A 20653-nucleotide genomic window follows, 5' to 3' on the forward strand; every position below is an offset into this window, starting at 1 on the left:
ACCCAAATACCCTCTTAAGGCTGCCCAGCAGCAAAAGCGGGCCGCACCGAGCGAGAGGTCCGGGGCTGGTCCCGCGCTGACAGCAGCTGGACAGGGGCAGCTGTGCGGCCTTAGGCTGCTCATCTGTCAAGGTGGTCAGCAGACCCCCTCCCCCACTCGCTGCCTTCAGGGAGTGATCAAAAATGAGGTAGTGGGTTGTGAATTTTATGAAATCCCTCACTTCGCTGGTGGCTAAGAATCAGAGATGCTGGGCTCCCCCGGGGCTGGTGCCTGGAGGGGACAGCTCTAGAGTGCAGGTGTGGGCCCCCTGTGGGGCGCAGGCTCAGCGGAGAAGTGTGGGGGGGGGAGTCCCAGCACCACTGGCTTCAGCAGAAATTTCAGGGCAGATTGGCGGGGGCGCGTCCTCTCAGCTGGGACTCCAGGTTATCCGCGGACCCCACGATAGCTCCCAAGGGGCGTTCCGAGGTCTCCAGGAGGGTCGCATGCTGGCCGGAGCGGAGCGCACAGCCCTGATGCCCACCCCGTGCGCCAGCAGAAGAGGGGCCGCCCCTGCCGGCTCGCCCGCCCGCAGCCCAGCGCTGTCACGTTCCAGCGCCTGACTCAGGCCGCGGGGCGGGGAGCTAGGAGGCGGCGCTGGCGCCCGAGTCGGCCCGGAGGCGGCACCAGGAAGCTCCCGCCCCGGTTGGAGCCGCCATGTAACCGGCGCCGCCCGGAGCCGAGCCGCGGGCCCCAGCGACCCACTCGCCATGGGGGACGAGGACGAAGACGAGGGCTGTGCTGTGGAGCTGAGGATCACGGAAGGTAGGGCAGGGACCGCCAGGGGCTGCGGGGTGGGGTGATGGCTGCGGCGGCCACAGGGAGGGGTCATGCACAGCTGGGCTCATTCGCCCCCTGTGCCTACAGCCAACCTGACGGGGCATGAGGAGAAGGTGAGCGTGGAGAACTTCGAGCTGCTCAAGGTGCTGGGCACGGGAGGTGAGGACCCCCCACCTGCCGGGCAGATGTCCCAGGCATGGTGCCCTGGGCCTCCTGCTGGCACACCCGCCTGGGCCTGGGCCAGGCCACCGGCAATGCCCCCCACCCTTTCCCGGCACAGCCTGCCTTGCCTGCTCCGCCCTGCCCTGCCAGGGTTGCATGCCCATTCCCAGAGCCGATCCTCCCTGCTGGAGGCCTCCGCGTTTACACCCCCGGGGGCTTGCAGCCGTCCCATTCACACAGCTCCTCTGCTGGTGCTGCTCTGAGCGCCCTCTCCCCCGCTCTGCACACTCCCCAGCTCCGGTTTGCACGTCCCTCCCATGTCAGCCCTCCCGAGCCCGCACACACTTCTGCTTCCCTCCCTTGGATCTGCACCTCCTCCAGTCTGTCTAATCTTCCACAGGTTTGCACACGCCCCGCCCCCACCTCGCCCTGCAGGCCTAGAGTTGCATGCCCCTCAGCCCGGTTTGCACGCCCCCTCCCCGGTTTTGCTGAGCAACACCCCCCTGGTGCTGTGCACACCTTTCTCTCAGAAGGCTCTGCCAAGCTTTTTTGCCCACCCGCCGCCTCTCGCCCCAGCTCCTTCTCCCAATCTGCACAGCCCCCCGCCCCGGGCTGGCGTCACTCCCACCCGACCCTCTCCCCACGTGCTGCTCCCACAGCCTACGGGAAGGTGTTCCTGGTGCGGAAGGCCGGCGGGCACGACTCGGGGAAGCTGTACGCCATGAAGGTGCTGCGCAAGGCAGCGCTGGTGCAGCGCGCCAAGACCCAGGAGCACACGCGCACCGAGCGCTCGGTGCTGGAGCTGGTGCGCCAGGCGCCCTTCCTGGTCACGCTGCACTACGCCTTCCAGACCGACGCCAAGCTGCACCTCATCCTGGGTAAGGGCCGGGGCCTGCCGTCCCTGGGGCTCCATGGAGGCAGGTGTGTGTGTGTGTGTGTGTGTGGGGATGCTGCCTCCCGGAGGGGGCACTGCTCCCCAACCTCCACTCCGTTCCCCCAGACTACGTGAACGGCGGGGAGATGTTCACCCACCTCTACCAGCGCCAGCACTTCAAGGAGGCCGAGGTGCGCGTGTACGCGGGCGAGGTCGTGCTGGCTCTCGAACACCTGCACAAGGTGGGTGAGAACCTGGCCACGTGCCTGTTGCCATGGGCCTGGGGTCTGAGCCTTATGCGGGGCCTCGAAACACGGCAGCCGCGGCAGCCGCAGCACTCTCTCGGGGCTTCTGGGGGCGGGGCGGAGATGGGGCCCCTTCCCCAGGCCTCCGGGAAGGAAGGGCTCAGTGTTGCCTCCTCCCCTCGTATCCCCTCGAAGGGGCTTTTTTCCCCACAGGGAACTTGGGGCTGCCTCCTCGGGCCACGTTCACTGAACTTCCTCAAATGGCACCTCATGTGTTGGTTCTCAAAGCCTTGTGGAAATGGGGCTCCTCGCACAGGCTTTTTGCTCCCGGGGACCTTGAGGCGTGCTCCCCCGCCCCCGCCCCCCCCCCCGCGGGGTCCTCCTTCCTTGCTTTTGCGTCTTAAATGGCCTTTCCTATCCAATGGCTCCGTCTCGCCCCATGCCCACTCCTGCACAGTAGATAGATGCCCAGGGGGTCCCCTTCTGCGCAGTGACCCGGTACAGGGACACAAGCTGCGGGATTTGGGGATGCGGGGGGAGGAGTCCTCAGTACCCCCCTTGCTCCTGCCAGCTGGGCATCATCTACCGAGACCTGAAGCTGGAGAACGTGCTGCTCGACTCCGAGGGCCACATCGTCCTCACGGACTTCGGGCTTAGCAAGGAGTTCCTGACAGAGGAAGTGAGTGAAGGCCACCTCTCTGCCTGCGCCCACCCCCATGCAAGCCATCTCCTTCCCCTCACCTTCTTTCTCAGGGGTGTAGAGGTCAACAGCCCCAGGCCCTGCCTGCAGGAAGCTCCCACTGCTTTAACCCTTGCAAGTCCAGGGAGCCCCGCTCTGAGCTTTGGGGGCTGCTAAGTGTCCAAAATGGGTCCTCTTGCCCTCCCAGAAAGAGCGAACCTTCTCCTTCTGTGGCACCATCGAGTACATGGCCCCCGAAATCATCCGCAGCAAGTCAGGGCATGGCAAGGTGGGTTGACAGGGGGGAGTGGGGGTGTGGGTGGGGTGAGGCCGGGCTGTCCGCAGGCCCTCACCTTGGCTCGGCCTGGCAGGCTGTGGACTGGTGGAGCCTGGGCATCCTGCTCTTCGAGCTGCTGACGGGGGCCTCGCCCTTCACGCTGGAGGGTGAGCGGAACACGCAAGCAGAGGTGTCCCGGTGAGTAGGGCGGGATGCAGAGGGCAGCTGAGGGGCCTGGGCAGGGCTGGGGGGGGGGCTCGCTGCCCCTGACGCCCCGCCAATCCTCCCAGACGGATCCTGAAGTGCTCCCCTCCCTTCCCCCCTCGGATTGGGCCTGTGGCGCAGGACCTGCTGCAGCGGCTGCTTTGCAAGGACCCCAAGAAGCGGCTCGGCGCGGGGCCCCAGGGGGCACAGGAAGTCAAGAACCACCCGTTTTTCCAGGTGAGGCTCCTGAGTCGCCCCCGCGCCTCTCTGCACATACCCAAGCCAGGCTGCTGCTCTGGGTTGGGGGACATGGAAGGAATGGTCTCAGACTGGCCCATTTTACTTGATTTAGGAAAATCCCCAGATAAAGAATGCAGGTTCATCTTCTCATTCATCTCTATTGAAACTTGGAAGATGTGTTCCCTGGGGAAAAGAATTCTAGGTTCATTGACTCTCAGGGCTGGCAGGGACTTGAGGTTGGATTTGTCAGTCCTCTCGTTGGACAGGTTTGGAGAAGGGAGGTGACCTGCCCAAGATCATACAGTAAATGTATAGAGCTAGGAATAGATGCCAGGTCTCTGGTGAGCCCAAATCAGTACTAAAAGCCACACTTAGCAGCCACCCAAGTGTTCTGTTCTTTGTCCCTGTACAGTACGTGTGCCTGTAGCTCACGTGGATGGTCAAGGAGCCATGTGGGTTTCGCTTCCTTGCCAAGGGCACACACAGTTTAGAGGGCAATGCAGAGCGAATTCCATGTCCTTGTGCGACCTGCTGGCTTGGGTGCTGTGCGCAGCCAGCGTCATTGCCTAGCAGGACCCCGTAACAGTGAACCTTCACCAGGTGTTGCCCCTTTGCTTTCATTATTTCACGTAGCCCTCAGAACCCTTCTGAGTATCTCTATCATTGCAGATGAGGAGACCGAGATTCAGAGAGGTGAAGTAATTCGTCCAAGGTCGCTCAGCCCGGCAGTAGTGGAGCTCACATTCAAACCCGGGTCTGGGTGACTTGTAGGCCCATGCTCTTCAATGCTGTGTGTTCTCTTTACATGTGGGCATCACATTTGCCACTTGTTTGACATTGTAACAAAAGCACCCATTTATGGGCATTTACTGTGGGTTGGCGCTCCGTTACCTTGTTACGAGTGCCATCTCCTTGAATCTCCCCGGCAAGAACATGCCTGGAAGGGCCCTCAGAGCTGCTTTCTCAGACAGGAATCTAAGTCTCCGTGGTGAAGATGTCCCCTTTTGGGGGAAGTGGCTGAGTCAGTTTCCTTACGTGAATTCCTCAAGCTCACCCCAAGTGCATGCTGGGTCCTGGGTGCAGAGAGTAGGGTGAGCAAGTGTTCTTACCAGAGAGGCCCTAAGGTCTTCAAGGCCTGACACTTAGAAGGGGTGTTCCCCTCATTTCCCCTTTTCTTGAGAAAGCCTCTTTGGTGGTAGCAATGCTGATGTCCCTGATGGAGGACTTTAAGAACTGAGGCCTTTAAGTCTAGTCAGCCTTCTTAGCTGCAAGTGAAAAAAGACCAACTCAGAATGGCGATACCCATGTGTAATAGCGTTTGGCTACTAACAGAGTTAGAATGAACAGTAGTGTAAAGAAGGTAGAGAATGATTTATTTTCTGACATAAAAGAAGTCCAGTGGGTGACAGGCTGAGGCTGCTGTGGTGTCTTCATGAATCCAAGGAACTTAAAACAAACAAACAAACAAACAAACAAAAACACTCCTCTAACTGTTAGCATGTAGCCTCCATCCTCAGGGTTACCTCATGGTCCAAGATGACTGCTGGAGCCCTTGCCATCTAGGCTGATGTCCAGGCAGGAAGCAGGAGGAAGAAGGAGGGGTAGGGCAAAAGGGCACTTGTCAGCTTTTCACCCTCCCTTCGAGGACCTTTTCTTAGATTCCTACCTCACAATATCTGCTTGCTTGCAAGTTATTGGTCACCTCACACTCCAAGGAAGTTGTAAAATACTGTCTTAGTTGTGCACATCATTTCCCAGAATAAAACTGGGGCTATGGAACTAAGGGAGACAGAGATAATGGATGTTGGGCAGGCATTGAACGGGATTTGCCACATGAGCTTAAATACAAAAAGGCATGTTTTAGCTCCCATAAGTGAAAAATCCAGGGAAAAGTGGGCTGACTTCAGGCAAGGCTGCATCCAGGTACTGACTTGGTATCATTAGGAATCTCTTTCTTTGTCTCTCGGTTCTGCTTTTCTGCATAGGGGCTTCATCATTAGACTCTGAGGGAGCATCTCCAGCAGTTCTAGGCTCACACCCTCCAAGGCTTAAATGTAGGAGGAGGAGGGTATTTATTTTGCAGTCCCATTCTACGAAAAGTCCCAGAATTGACTGCATGTGGTGGAAAGTGATTCTCCAAGGGATACAGGGATTGTTATTAGCAGAGGGCGGGAAATAGAAGCTGAGGAGGCAAGAAGAACACTTCCTCCCAGATGCAGGACAGACCCTTGCTGCGCTGAGGAGCTGCCCAGTGAGAGTGGCCTGAACGAAGAGGGGTTTCCACTTCCTGCCCTCTGACCCCTAATCTCTCATTTCTTTTTTCCAGGGCCTGGATTGGGCTGCTCTGGCTGCCAGGAAGATTCCGGCTCCATTCCGACCCCAGATCCGCTCAGAGCTGGATGTGGGCAACTTTGCCGAGGAGTTTACTCGGCTGGAGCCTGTCTACTCACCCCCTGGCAGCCCCCCATCTGGGGACCCTCGCATCTTCCAGGTGAGTGAGGGCTCATGGAACCCTCAGATGTGGGGGAGGTAGGACGCTGCTGCCCGCCTCAGCCCTGGCCGACCCATGGGTACTGCATAGATCTCGTGTTCTGATCAGGACTCAGTATCTCCCCCTAGACCTCTCCACCCATGAGGTACCTGGAGGTCGTTGGTCATAGAGACCACCATGGCAGGACATACCTTTGAACTTCATGGTTTATCTATAAATTTCATGTTAATTTCTATTCTACTCCGTCATATCTCCTTATGGCTATATAAAAATAGTTTTAAATTATTTACTTAAGTAGACCTTTAAGAAGAGATGCCATTTTATGCATGACCCTTGGCACACCATATCATATTCTTGGGGGCACAGACCCCCTCCATCCCAGTTTTAGAAGCTGGGATGGACAAGTCCAAATGCCTTTGCTCTGCATTCAAGTCCCTGCACGGCGTGGTCCCCGCTCTGCGCCTTAGACTCGGCTCTCACTCCCGTCACAGGTGGGGCTTCAGCAGCAATGAACTGCTCAGAGGTTCCGGAACACACCTCTGTAGCTTTGTACATGCATTTGCCTCCACTTAGAGGGCCTTCCCCACAGTAGCCCGCCTGGCCAGCTCTCACTCATCTTTCACGCCTTGTGGTCCAGGGCCGCCCTGTGTGAAGTCCTCCCCGCTCCCGTGGCTCTGGGCTGCTCTCCCCTTTGTGCATTAGCCCTCAGCAGACAGCACGTCCTTCTGAGCATTTGTCAGTTTGCCCCCCCTGGTCTGAAGCTCCCAGAGGGCAGGGACTGTGTGTTTAATTTCTGTGTTCCTATGCCCAGCGTGGGGCCTGGCCTGTAGGATATGGTCCATGAGTATACCATAAGAGTAGACCAGTACCAAGTATGGATAGATCAGTCCCCACAGTGAAGCTTTCACAAGTGACAGCTCAGTGCTTGAATGTTTCTTGACCCATTGTTTCATAGTCCTGAGAAAGTTCTTTCTTGTGAATTGATGATTACTCTTACTTATTCATTTCATGATTCAAAAATATGTGTTGCGCACCCACAATGTGCCAGGCACTGATCTGGGCAGTGGGGACATATCGACGAACCTAACAGACAAAAAATCCCACCCAGTGGAGCTTGCATGCTAGCACACAGTGGGGCCACATTTTTAGGAGAAAAATAACACCTTGTTAATAAAATTACCCTCGAGAAACTCTTGCCCTGAAATAACAGGACATGAGTCCTTTGGAAAGGCAAAGCATCAACTTTGGTTTCTCTTTACATTTCCTCAGAAGCCCCCTTGCAGAGGAGGTCAAAGTTTGTTTGATGTGAAAGGAAGGATTACAGATTTTTTTGTCACCCAGTAGCTGAATTCTCATAAGCTAAGCAGCGTGATGCCAGGGCACAGTCCTTTCATGCATGTACCAGTCACTTTCTGGGCAACTGATACATTGTGCCAGGTGATACCCTTGGCACTTGAGGGGCATGTCACTGTGATAAGACTGGTGGGGTCACAGACCGGTAGGGAACAAACATGGCCCCAAGTGACCACAGAACAAGATGGAATGAAATGTTCACACATCCCGCGTGCACCAGGATGCACAGGAAACACCCCCCACTGCGCCCCGGGCCTTCTGGGGACTCCACTTGCACCTCCAGCTCCCAGATGCATGTCCGCCCCTGACCCGCCTCCCCCTGCCCTCCGCAGGGGTATTCCTTCGTGGCACCCTCCATCCTGTTTGACCACAACAATGCGGTGATGACTGATGTGCTGGAAGTGTCTGGCGCTGGAGACCGACCGGGCAGGGCAGCGGTGGCCAGGAGTGCCATGATGCAGGTCAGGAGAAGTTGACTTGGGAGGCGGGGTTCTGGGCCCAGGGAATCCGGACCTGGCTCTCGGTGAGGTCTGGAGACTCTCCGAGGTGGGGCGTGGCGCGGCCGCAAGGCTCCTAGGTAGGACATCTGACGCGCCCCCTTCGCCCCCAGGACTCGCCCTTCTTCCAGCAGTACGAGCTAGACCTGCGGGAACCCGCATTGGGCCAGGGCAGCTTCTCCGTGTGTCGCCGTTGCCGCCAGCGCCAGAGCGGCCTGGAGTTTGCGGTCAAGATCCTCAGCCGCAGGTAGGCGGCGCCTGGCACGCAGCAGGGAAGGTCTGGGAGGGCGGGGCCGGACGTTGGCCATCCTGACCCCTCCTGCCCCGCCCCCAGACTGGAGGCGAACACGCAGCGGGAAGTGGCAGCCCTGCGGCTGTGCCAGTCACACCCCAACGTGGTGAAGCTGCATGAGGTGCATCACGACCAGGTGACGCCTTTTTTGGGCTGGAGTGGAACGCTGGGCCGCAAAGGCTGCTGGCATAGGGAGGGGAGGCCGACAGGTGGTGGGTGGTGGGGTCTGAAGGCGCCACGGGAGGTGTCTGAAGGGCCCTGTGAGGCCGGGCAAGTGGTAGGGACGGAGGACCAGAAGGGAAGGACAAGGGAACGGAATTTAAGGAGAGCATGGAGGGGGTTAGGATTTAAAGTGGACAAAGGGGCGGGGGCCTGTAAGGCCGTGTGAGCCCGAGAGTGCTTCTTGGGGTGGTCTTGAGGTCAGGGATAGAACATGGGCGGGGCCTGAGGCTGGGGGCGGGGCCTGGCTGGTGGGTGGAGCCCAGCCGGGCCCAGTCACGTGGGTGACGGTGGCCCGCCGACCCGCCCGCAGTTGCACACGTACCTAGTCCTAGAGCTGCTGCGGGGCGGGGAGCTGCTGGAGCACATCCGCAAGAAGCGGCACTTCAGCGAGTCCGAGGCGAGCCAGATCCTACGCAGCCTCGTGTCCGCCGTGAGCTTCATGCACGAGGAGGCGGGCGTGGTGCACCGCGACCTCAAGCCCGAGGTGGGAGCCCGGCCTTGGCGGCGGCGCGAGAGGGCCATGGCGCGGCGGGCCAGTCCGTGACGGCCGCCTGCCGCCCTCACAGAACATCCTGTATGCCGACGACACGCCTGGAGCCCCGGTGAAGATCATCGACTTCGGGTTCGCACGGCTGCGCCCGCAGAGCCCCGCAGGGCCCATGCAGACGCCCTGCTTCACCCTGCAGTACGCGGCCCCTGAGCTGCTGGCGCAGCAGGGCTACGACGAGTCCTGCGACCTCTGGAGTCTCGGCGTCATTCTGGTATGAGACAGAGTCCCCTTGGAGGATTCAGGGTCGCCTGAGCCTGGGGTCAGAGTTTTTCCCGATGAGGGGCAACAGGGGCGCCAGAGAGGGCCCAGGGGTCATCTCGGTGGGGTGGCAGGGTTCGGTCTGAGGTTCGGTCGGGGTATCCAGGTCTTCTGGGTTGGAGGTCAGGGTCATCGCTCGTGAGCCTCAGGAGTTGCCCTCATGGAGAGGTTGAATCTAGGGGTGGGCTGAGATGGGGTAGGCCTCCCTTGGCCCCCAGGCTGGGCCTGTCTCACTTTTTCCCCCCATCTTCTCCCCCCGCCCTCACCCCACCAGTACATGATGCTGTCGGGGCAGGTCCCCTTCCAGGGGGCCTCTGGCCAAGGCGGGCAGAGCCAAGCGGCAGAGATCATGTGCAAGATCCGCGAGGGGCGCTTCTCCCTCGACGGGGAGGCCTGGCAGGGCGTGTCCGAGGAAGCCAAGGAGCTGGTCCGAGGTGCGGAGCCAGAGTCACAGGCCCTGTTTCGGGAGGGGGAGGCACTGGGCTCATGATGGAGCAGCGATCATCACTGGGTCAGGTGTCCTGGTGAGGAGACTGGTCCGAAGGCGAGTGGGCTGGCAGCCTCCACACACGAACGCGCCCCGATGCTTTCCCGTCCCGCCTCCAGGGCTCCTGACCGTGGACCCCGCCAAGCGGCTGAAGCTTGAGGGGCTGCGGGGCAGCTCGTGGCTGCAGGACGGCAGCGCACGCTCCTCGCCCCCGCTTAGGACGCCGGACGTGCTGGAGTCCTCGGGGCCAGCTGTGCGCTCCGGGCTCAACGCCACCTTCATGGTGAGAGGCGGGGCATGTGAGGGGGGCGTGGACAGAGCTGAGGCCATGTCCTCAGAGCCCCGAAACGAGAGGTGAACTGAGTCTTGGCCTCTGGCGGCTCGGGGCTCTGACTTTTCAGGACGCTGGAGGCCAGAGGCCGAGGATCTGTTGGCCTTGAGTGAGGGAGGGTCCGGGATGGGAGCCAAAGCTGGGATCTGGAAGTCGAGGGTCGAGGCCCAGCTGCTGCTGGTGGTGGGGACTCATCCCCTTTTTTCTCCCAGGCGTTCAACCGGGGCAAGCGCGAGGGCTTTTTCCTGAAGAGCGTGGAGAATGCTCCGCTGGCCAAGCGGCGGAAACAGAAGCTGCGCAGCGCAGCCACTTCCCGCCGTGTGTCCCCCGCGCCTGCTGCCAAGGGAGCCGCCCGCCGAGCCAACGGCCCGCTGCCCCCCTCCTAGCCCCTGCCACTGTGACCCCCCTCCCCCCACAGGGGCTGTGACCCGGCCTCCGGCATCATCGCGTCTCCCCATCCCCGGGGATTGCCCTTCCCCCCCTACCCCGGACAGAGCCAGAAGTATTTTTATAAGCAGAGAATTTTTTATGTCTTACCAGATAGAATTAGAGATGCAGGGAGGGAGGGGACCTGCTGGGGAGTGGGGTGTGGGGGCCCCCTCTGCCAAGACTGCCTCGTCTGGCAGAGGCGCTTCTCCCCAAGGAGCTGCTGCAGTGGGGGAGGGCTCCTCCCCCCCTTCTCTGCACTGAGTTGCCACAGGGAGAAACTGGGACCTCTCCCCTGCCCTCCTCTGACCCCTTCTCTCGGGAGGGGGCACCCCTCAAGCTGTCACTTTATGGACTGTCTGTGCAATCGCATCCACCAAAGACCTGTGTTTGGGGGTTCAGGGAGAGGCCCCGGGAGACCCCCTGAAGCATTTCTGCCTCACTTTATGTCACCTGCTTCTCCCCTACTGGGGCTAAAGAAGGAGGTAGGCGACCCCCTAAAAGAGGAGGTCCCCTTCTCACCCACCCTTCCCCTTTGGCATAGCTGCCCCTGGCTGGGGGCAGGGCCTTGGGGGTCTGGGCTGGGCTTCCCATCACTGCCTCAGCCCATCTGGGCTGACATTAAAATAAAAATCCACCCAGTGCTGTCTGTGGCATCTGTGTGTGTGCGGGGGGCAGAGGGGAACGGGGAACAGAGGTCTTGGGGCAGGCAAACCAACAGCCAGAGGGGCCTGGGGCCTCAGAGAGGAGCACAGCAAACCCTCTGGGTAAGACGCTATCCTTCGTCCTTGGCTTTCAGCATGAGCAGCAGGACGGCCAAACAACCATCTTGAGTTTGTATCTGGACAGCTCGGCCACATGTCATTTACAGTTCTCTTGGCTGTAAGTAATAGAAAACCTAACCTACACTTGGCCTTAGCAGAACAGGAATTTTAAGCTCCCATAACTACACAGTCCAGGGGTAGCTTCCGCCAAGGCCTGATCCAGGCGCAAACATACAGTCAGGACCCAGCTCCCCAGTCAGATTTTTATTCTGTTTTCTTGGCGTTGCTGCACTACGGAGGACTCCCCAAATGGGTGCCAGGTGCTCCAGGGGCTAGTGGGATGGACTGTTTAAAACTTTGTTTTTACCATAGATGATGCTGAGACCAACACGTTCGTACATAAATCTGCATTTAAAAATAGCTTTACTGAGCTATAATTCATATACCATATTATTCATCCATTTAAGAGTACGGTTCACTGATTTTTAGTATATTCAGACTTGTGCAGCCATCACTGCAATCCGTTTTTTTTTTTTTTTTTTCACTCCCAAAAGAAACTACTCTCCAGCCCTGGGCAATCTCTCATCTAAGTCCTGTCACTATAGTTTTGCCTACAGACTTTGATATATACTTTGAAAGATACTTTTAAATAACCTTCTTCATAAATATTGCACTGACCATGCAGTCTCAGAAGCAGGATATGAAAATGTCCCATTTCTTCACATACGCACAAGCACCGCGTCTTATCATTGTAAAACCTTTGCCGATTTGATGGCTAAAAAGTGGTCTCTCATCTTCAATTTCCTGAGGCTTCATCCCACATAAGTCACAACCACCCTAAAAAAGAGGTATTCTTGGCTTCATTTCATGGATAAAGGAACTAGAGCTCGAAGGATGGTGGGGTGGGAAGGGTCTGGACTTGGAAGGAATGAGCCAACTCTGGGTTGAATCCACCTCTGCCCTGTGTGGTCAGAAAGCCCTAAGGGAGACACAGATGTGGCTTGGGCTGAAGGCTGGGCAGGGTGTGAACCGGCAGAGTGGGCGGGGAGAGGGCCTCAGACTGCAGGTTGGGGAGGAAGCGATGGGGATCTGTAGTCCCAGCCACTTCTACACCTTGAGTTTGGCCTCTGACCAGCCCAGCTTTATATGGGGCTGTCCCTTTCACGGGAGCAGGGAGGACTCTCCCTTCTGCTTCTAATTCTACTCTTCGAACGGCCTTGGGGAGCAGGCTCAGACTTCTGGCTCTGTTAAAATACCAAAGCCCCCGAAATGGCCCAATAGCCCTGTAAACGTTCACCTCCCTGTTAACAAACTTCTGTTAGAAATGAAATGAGGGTGCTGGCTTTTAGCCTTAGCCCTGTGCAACCTCCACTTGACTCTGGACAAGTTGCGCCTCCCTAATGCTTCCTGGGGCTCTCAACGAGACTATTCCACAGACACATAATATGGATTACAGACTAGCTGCTTGTAAATTGCTGACGGAGACTCTTTTTTTTTTTTTTTTTGGCGGGGAGGCAGCACATGTTTTAAAATGAGAAAATGCGTATGAAATTCTGGATATTTGACTTACCGAGAAATCGAAAGGGCTGGCGAGTCTCCCCGCATGGCCGAATTGGCTGGAGCAGAATCAGGGGCCTCGCTTTCTGGTTTGCCGCAGTCCTTAGCACTCCTTATCGCGCACTCCAGCTCTGTTCCTCATTTATCTCCTCCTCCTCCTATCTCCTCATTTATCTCTGATGTAAACAGTTTCCTTCCACATTTATTCCTGCACGAAAACGGAGTTCACGAAATGCGAAAGATGCTTCTTAAATTTTTCCATTTCAAAATTTAGATTTAGTTTATATTTGCGAAAAGATATAAACTCATGTGATTCAAAATTCAAAGGCGTCTACAGCCAGGCCACCCTGAACAAACCCGATCCCGTCTGATCTCGGAAGCTAAGCAGGGTTGGGCCTGGTTAGCGCTTGGATGGGAGACCACCCAGGAAGACCAGGTGTTGTAGGCGTAAAAAAAAAATTAATTAACTAAAAAATAAAGGATTATAAGCTGACAAGGTCCTTGCAATCTGTGAGGTCAACCAAAGGTTGCCTCACCTAAATAAAACAAAATTCAAAAGATACAAAAGAGTACATAGTGAAAAAATTTCTTCCATGTCTCTTGACCCTTAGCTACCAACTTTCTGTCACCAGAGGTATTAATGTCACCAGTTCTTGTGTAGTCTTTCGGGCATATTTTATGTGTAGTTAAACCAATCTAATGAAATGTATATAAAACTGAGAAAATTCACATTCATTGAATGTTAATTTTAGGAAAAGTAAAAAAAATTGAAAATCATCTGTGGCATTACTCTATATAGATAATCTGTTAACATTTTGATGCATTTAAGTCCAGATTTTTCTTTATTGACAGAGATTTGTTTAATGGAAATGACATCAAAATGTAAATTTTGTAAAAACCTCGAAGGAGGGCCAAGGAGGCCAAGCTTATTATAGCCTGTCTTAAACTCAGAAATGGATTGTGAATATGTACGTCAATGACGATATTAAATATTTTTCGTGGTTGCATAATATTTCATTGTATGGGTATATTGGGGTTTGTTTAGACTGCTCTCTATTTTTGGCTACTTGGGCTACTTTCAATTCCTTGTTATTTTAAACAGCACTGCAATGAACATCCTTGTGCCTCCAGCTTTGCTCATCTGTCCAAATATTCCCTTAGGATATGTTTCCTAGAAGTAGAATTAATGGGCTACAGGATATGCCCATGCGTGCGCATTTTAAAGGCTGTGATAGATATGATCGAATTGCCCTTCAAAACGATCCTGTCTTTTTATACGACTTGCAGCAGCATGGGCAAGATCCAAGATGTGCTGTCTCCTTGAAAATGAAATGACGTGTCTCGCCAGCCAAGTGTGTCCTTGCTCACCCCCTCGCCTGCGTTTTTCTTGGCAGAACTCCTGGAGGTCACCAGCTGCCCTTCTTCCTCCCGCCTGGAGTCTGGCTGGGTTGTGATGGTGGGGGTGTCTGTGGCCCAAGAGCAGGGCGATGGGGAGGAAGCCCCCCTCTCTCTTCCTTCCATGCTGGGATAGGCTGGGTGTTTGTGTGAAGAAGGTGGAGGGGAACCCCATGGAGTCCCCAGGGAGTGGGGTGCGGTGAGGGCGGGCAGAGCATGGCCGGGAACACCTGAGCCTGGCAGAATTGGGAGCCGAGCAGCAGTAGGTCCAGTCCCCGGTGCTGTTCCTCCCAGCTGGGCGATTGGGACCAAACCACCGGGCCTGGGTCTCCGCTGCCTCTTGAGTGACGTGGGGTTAGAACAGGACCCACCTCAGAGAGCCGGAAGGTGTGGCAGGGCCCCTGGCAAGGCGCCCGGTGCTGTGAGTGCACAAATGGCGGCTTAAATCTAAAAAAAGGAAAATTAGAGAACCTGGGGGGATCTGGACCAGCCCAGGATGCTTGTGAAAGAGACCCGTGTCTGGGTAAGGGGGGGGGTGCTCTTCCCTGGTGCAGCCCTCCGAACCCCCTTACCCAGCAGTCCGCGGGGCCATTCTCACCACTTAGTGTGAGTCCGTCTGTCTCTCAGCCACCGCCCCCCCCCCCCCACGGAAGCAGCAGCTTGGGAACAAACACACCACCTGGGAGCAGGTGGTGGTGGAAACACAACCTTGTGTGTGTGAGCACACGAATGTGTGTGCGTGTGAGTAAATGTGTGAGCCTGAGGATGTGAGTGTGAGAATGCGTGTGAGTGTGAGGATGTGTGTGCACTGGGAGCATGTGCATGTGTGCAAGTGTGTCGGCAGAGATGTGAGTGTGTTTTGTGAGCATATTTGTGTAAGGATGTGTGTGAGACGGAATGCATATGAGTGTGCGTGAGCTGGGCATGTGTATTGCGTGAGTGTTTGAGTATATGAGAGTGAGTGCGCATGTATGAGTGTGCGTGCGCACGAATGTGTGAGCATTTCCTCCCCAGCACTCTGAGGGGGCCCAGAGCACAGCGTAGAAGCTTTGCGGCAAAAACCTCGTTTTTCCAGTTTATCCGCTCTCCAGGCCAGGACCGGGGTCCACCTGCACCTTAGTGACCGCAGGGACTTGTGGGACTCAGCCCCAGAGCGGGATGGATGCCCCTGCCTGAGGACGCACAGGTGAGCGGGAAGACAGGTGGTCAGAACTCAGCCTCTGGGAGCCTCTCCGCCCCAGTGCCGAGCCCGGTTCGCCCAGTTCTCAGCTGCGACAGAGGAAAACCTCGAAAGAGGGCCAAGGAGGCCAAGGTAAGAGCAAGGAGACCTGTGTCCATAAGGCGCATCTCCCAGCAACCCCCATTCGGCAGCTGCCCCGCTGGGTTGGGGAAGGTGAGTGGGCGGCACCCAGCCGGGCAGAGCAGGTTTGCCTGGGTGGGCACACACAGCAGCCACCAGGCCAGTGCCTTTGGGGGCCCTGTCCCCTGCCTGTTCCCCTCTTGGACCCCATACTCCCTTCGATGCCCCTGGGCCTGGGAGACAGTCATGTTCAGATAAGACTCTGGGATGCCTGAAAGCACTGGTCGAGTGGCAGTCAGGGCGCAGGGCGCCTGGGAAGGGGCTCAGTGGGCGCCTGGGCCCTCTGTGTTCAGCTGAGTCTGAATCTCCGGAGCTTGGGTCTGGAAATTTGCCTTTGTAACAAGCTTCCCTGATGTACAGTTTAGAGCCAATATTTCGCTAGCACCCTGAACTTTCCTGAGGGGGAGACCGAGGCCCGCGGAGGGCAGGGGCCTTACCTACAGTCCCAGAGCCGCAGAATGGCAAAGCCAGGTGTGCTGGTACTTTCCTGCTCCCCGGGCCATGCCTTCTGCAAGGCGGAATTTTCCGCAAGGCCACATCCAGCTTCATGGCACAAGTGCTCAGAAACCAGTTTCTGCCGGAAATGCAGGCCATCGCCATTTACTGGAAGAGGGGTATTCTGTGGGGCAAGGGGGTGTCTGCCACGCCCCTCCGCCACACCCAGATCCTCTGCCAGTTATTTACCTGTCCACGGAGAGCCAACGGATGCCTGGCAGGGCCAACTAAGTGACAGATTTCCCCGCAAACTCGTCACAAGGAAGGCTGTGGGGAGGACACCGGACACAGAGGGAGTAAGGAGATGTGGCCTCTGGACCCCTGAACCCAGACGGGCACTGACGGGTCAGCAGGGCAGGCATTTCTCTCTGGAAGAAGTCGCAGATGCGTACTGATTCTGCAGCTCGTCAGGCTTCTTCTCGGTGGCTTCCATATCTTGCTTCTCCCCAGCCCGAGGCTTGGTAGGGAGCCTGCCCCAGAGGAAGTGTCTTTAGTTGCCTGTGGAAAGATAAAAACACTTTTTGGATATCATTATCATCACTATTGTTGTTAGACAAATAATAGTAATTGCTAATGATATTGGGCACTTGCCCTGCGGCAGAGGCCAGCCAGGCACAGGGCCAAGTGCTGTCCATAGATGGTTTCATGCACAGTTTCTGCATTCTTATCATCTGTTATTGTTCCATTTTATGCATGGGGAAAGCGAGCTCGGAGAGGTAAACTGCCCAAGGTGACATGATGATATCGAGAGGTGTTGGCCCTGGATCCCAGGTCTCTCTACTCCAGACCCTAAGCTCTGCATCGCCGTGTTATTCCGCCGCTCGGAGTTCTCTCTTACCTTTAAGATGCTTCTCCCCACCAGCGGTGTGGTCATTTGCGTTCCTCTGCTGTTGGTTTCAGCCTTCTTTGCACCTAAGGTCTGGTTCTTGCCTCAACTTGTAGAGCCTAAAGCACATTAATGCCAGCTCTGGGCTTTCTTTATTGGAGGTAGACATGTCAGCTCAAAAAGGCACACGTATCATCGGCCTTTGCGGAAATAAAGCGTGCCAGACATCATGGGACATTACGATGTCCCTCATCAGAGCTCAGCTTTCCATTTCTGATCGACAGCTTGGTACCGAAATGTGAAGAGCGAGGTCCAGAAGCACTAGGAACAGGGTTTTAGAGTAAATTGTTTCAAGGAGAAAAGCAATCAACACGAACAAAAGATGGATGAGGAGGAACAGCTCTGAACACTCAGGAGACAAAGACCCTGAGGCCCTAGTAGACCACCAGCCGAGACTGGTCAGGTAGTGCTTTACATTTACTTAGCATTTGCGTGTGACAGTAGACTTGTTAAGGTGAGCACCACACATCAGTGTGGCATCTCAGGTGTAGAACAAGCTGTTTCTGGACTTGTATCATTCCCAGAAGAAACCAGGTGAGAAAATAATGTGGGCCTCTATTCCCTTACTTTTGTCTAGCTCTCAAGACAGTGTGTCTGAGGCTGCTATTTGCTTACCCAATATCCACACCCCTGTCTTCCTTAGCAACAAAAAGCCTATAGTGTTGGGTGTGTCAGTGGGCTTTTTATCGTACCACATTTCTTAGACTTTCGGAAAGAGACCAGCGAGATGGAAGCAGAAGTTATTGGGTGGGGTTTCTGGGAAAGCGCTTGGAAGGAGGCTGACTCAGCTGGGAGGCACGCCCTTTTGCCCTTGCTCCTTTCTGCTTCCCACTGCCTGGAATGTGGATAGGATGTCTGGAGCTGCAGTCACAATTTTTGGATCACGAGGCGACCTCAACCACGGAACCCTCATGTGAATGATGGAGGAAGGCGGGGTAGAGGAACCTGGGTCACTGTGGACGGCATGGCCGCGGGGCTGCTCTATTAACCCTGAACTGGCTGCCTCTAGACTTCTCAACACAAGACAAAAATGTAACCTCCGTCTTGTTCTAGTCACCGTTATTCTAATTCTCTGTCACTTGTCGCCAGGTGCGATTCTTTACTGATACCAAAGATTTTAAGTACAACTTTCCCCATCTTTATTCACGAATGAAGAGGTGTTTAGTATAGTAGGGTGTCTCCGAGGTGGCCATCACGGGAGGCAGAGACACTGTTTGCAGGCCCGAGGGCTCGTGTTGGCCGGGTCCTCTTTGCAGGAATGGACACGCATGTGGTTTCATCTTGTAGGATGAGGAGGATGCAAGCGTTTGGTGCAGAAGTGCCCATGGAGAAGAAGGGGAGGCAAGAACTGTGGAGGGAGGGAGAGGGCTCTGCCTGAGACCTACAGAGCTGTTTCTGTGAGACGTGGTGAGCCTCTGGGCTCAGGCAGTGTCCCTTCCAGGCCTGGGTGACAAGGGACAACACAGCTATGACGCGGGCACAGAGCCTTCCATTTCTGCCCCAACCCCAGCTGGACCCTGACTCTCTAGGACTGGCAGCCTGGGGACAGCAGAGGCAGCCCTGATGGCCTGGGGTGGGGTGGAGGGTGAGCGTGAGAGCAGGGCCTGCTTACCTAAAGGGCGGGTCAGTAGAAGCAGGGAACGCAGATAGGAGGGGGCCAGGGAGCAAGACAGGGATCGTCCGAGCACCTGTGCAATAATACCCCAGAGGGTGCTGAGCTGGCCCTGCCCTGTGGGTACGCAGCTGGGTGCTGGGTAGCTTGGCAACTTAGACATGGACGAGGACAAGACCTCATCTGTAGCCCCAGGCAGCTGCAATGATAAAGGGAGTGGGAATCTGATGGACTTAATTAACATCATAAATCCAGCGCTGGCTTCTAGTGTGTAGCTTTCTTATTACCTGGTGAGACTTCCCCTTTTGCAAAGCTGGCTTCAGCTACCGCTCCATAAACACCCTGGAAGTTCACAGCCCTCTTCGCTGTCTTAGAGCTCATGCCAAATTTTCATTCTCTCTTCAATATTTGCTTATTGAATCAGCAGTTCCGCCAAATGGATTTAAAGGCATACACAGCTTTTTTTTTTTTTTTTTTTTAAGCAAAACCTTCTAACTCAGTTTAAGCCGCTCTGTCCAGATTACCATTTGCCAAACTATTCCATTCCAAGAAAAAGCCCTTTGCCAATTGATATTTATAATGAGAATGCAAAGCACACGGCCAGGCTCAGAAGTGCAACAGCCAGCACTTCTGCAGTTTATAAAGCATGTTCTTCCTTCTGAGTCAGGTGGAGGGAGATTTTAACCTTCCTTTTATGGGTAGAGACTCTAAGGTGGGGTCTTGCTTGATGTCCATGTGACCAGTAATTGGCGGAAAAAGAGGTTGTTCTACCATCCTCCAAACTATTAGCACCAAAGGGAGAGGGGGGTCAATTAGCCAAAATATTGATTTAAGTGGAATAAAAGTGCTAGCTGATACATGAGCATCAGCTCTGAACCTGGCCCAGGACCAAGTGCCGTCAACATGTGATTTCATTTAATATATGCAGCTTACTCAACATCCCTCCCTCCCACTTACACTTTCTTAAAAACTCCCGATTTTCTTGCAAGTGTCCACTCTGTCCCTCCACAATTCAAGCGCGTTCTAGATCACACTCTGACCTAAGTCACCGAGACACGTGGAATGAACATTCCCTTCCTTTCGCCAGCTATGGACAGCCCCCAAGTCATCTGCCCATCGTTATGTCAACTAACAAAAGGTCCCCTCTGGGCTGATGTGTGTGGCTGGCAGAGGGGGATCAGGCTCAGCAATGGCAGGGCTCCCAGGGGAGTCCGGCCCGGCTGCGGGATGGACGTAGGCACAGGTTGGCATATAGCCCTGAGCTCTGGCAAAAGGGACATGCAGAGAGCTGATAGGTCGCAGGGGGCTGTGCCCCTTCCACAAGCCCGGCCTGTCGTCAGGTGCCACGAGCAGGTCTGTGGACGTCGTTGGGGCTTCCAAGGTCCTCCTTCATTTACCAGCTTTGGTGGGTGCTGCCGGAGGGCTTCTCCGTGTCCTACAGGGGTCAGGGCAAGGCTGGGAGCATGGACTTGGCTGGGGGAAGAGAGAATGTTGATGGGCCACCTGGGAGCCTGGGGCTCTGTGCCTCGCTGACCTCATTGGAGCTGAGGGGGTGTCCAGGAGAGGGACATCCCCCAGGGAGGAGGCAGAGGCTCAGCCGCTTTGCATCCCAGATTGGCGTTTTGGCTCAGACGCCTTAGAAATCCTGTGCCATGGAGAGTCCCAGTGTGGCGCGAACAGGCTGGCTCCCCACTGTCCCAGCAGGAGGTGGGACCTCAGTGTCCTCAGCTGGAAAGTAGCAGGGAACTGCCTCACTTGTAATAAGCTGTCGATTTTGTCACCTCTTATCAAGTGTTACAGTAGTATATTAAAGGCTCTGAGAAGTCCTGCATTATCAGCCTTGTGCCCAGGAACCCCTGTGAAACGCCAGCGTTCCCTAGAATGTCGTTTGGGAAACTGCACTCAATGTGGCCCACTCTGAGGCTGGACATTCTCTTGGAAACTGGCCAGGCTGGTCACGGAGGTGATTTACGAGTTAAAGGGCCAAGTCATTCATCTGCAGGGGAGCCGATTCGGCACAAGCCCCATCTGGCGATGGCAGCATTTTGCCCAGAGAGGCCCGCCTTGCTGGGACATTAAGAAGGGAAGCCACAATGGCTCAGAAGTCGACTTTGGAAGCCTGAGGAGGAGAATAGGGGTCGGCATTCTTGGTGAAGGCCCACAGGTGGGCAGTGGCTAAA

General features: G+C 55.7%; 1 protein-coding gene and 1 pseudogene across 2 annotated transcripts; both read left to right on the plus strand.

Annotated features, from left to right (window-relative positions):
• The first annotated feature begins 651 nt into the window (after window positions 1–651).
• Window positions 652–11049, plus strand: RPS6KA4 (ribosomal protein S6 kinase A4). 2 transcript variants are annotated; one of them, XM_016118607.2, is made up of 17 exons: window positions 652–801; window positions 904–975; window positions 1638–1856; window positions 1979–2094; window positions 2669–2776; window positions 2985–3065; window positions 3148–3251; window positions 3344–3494; window positions 5824–5988; window positions 7674–7802; window positions 7952–8085; window positions 8173–8266; window positions 8663–8836; window positions 8919–9113; window positions 9435–9594; window positions 9767–9930; window positions 10191–11049. In XM_016118607.2, the coding sequence occupies exons 1-17, from the start codon at window positions 747–749 to the stop codon at window positions 10362–10364; spliced, it is 2295 nt and encodes a 764-aa protein (XP_015974093.1). In that variant the 5' UTR covers window positions 652–746; the 3' UTR covers window positions 10365–11049. The 2 variants fall into 2 exon arrangements, with proteins under 2 accessions (XP_015974093.1, XP_015974094.1); XM_016118608.2 differs by having other exon boundaries at window positions 666–801; window positions 904–929.
• Window positions 11050–13054: 2005 nt separating this feature from the next.
• LOC118603225 lies at window positions 13055–13173 on the plus strand (annotated as a pseudogene).
• The last annotated feature ends 7480 nt before the right edge of the window (window positions 13174–20653 follow it).

This window comes from Rousettus aegyptiacus, unplaced genomic scaffold (assembly GCF_014176215.1).
Source record: "Rousettus aegyptiacus isolate mRouAeg1 unplaced genomic scaffold, mRouAeg1.p scaffold_m13_p_5, whole genome shotgun sequence".
NCBI classification, from domain to species: domain Eukaryota; kingdom Metazoa; phylum Chordata; class Mammalia; order Chiroptera; family Pteropodidae; genus Rousettus; species Rousettus aegyptiacus.

Excerpts from the sequence above, each read along its gene's own strand:
- RPS6KA4 (XM_016118607.2), top strand. The coding sequence starts at position 747 with ATGGGGGACGAGGACGAAGACGAGGGCTGTGCTGTGGAGCTGAGGATC. Across the intron at positions 3,495-5,823 it reads AGAACCACCCGTTTTTCCAG|GGCCTGGATTGGGCTGCTCT; the intron begins GTGAGGCTCCTG and ends TCTTTTTTCCAG. Across the intron at positions 8,267-8,662 it reads ATGAGGTGCATCACGACCAG|TTGCACACGTACCTAGTCCT; the intron begins GTGACGCCTTTT and ends ACCCGCCCGCAG.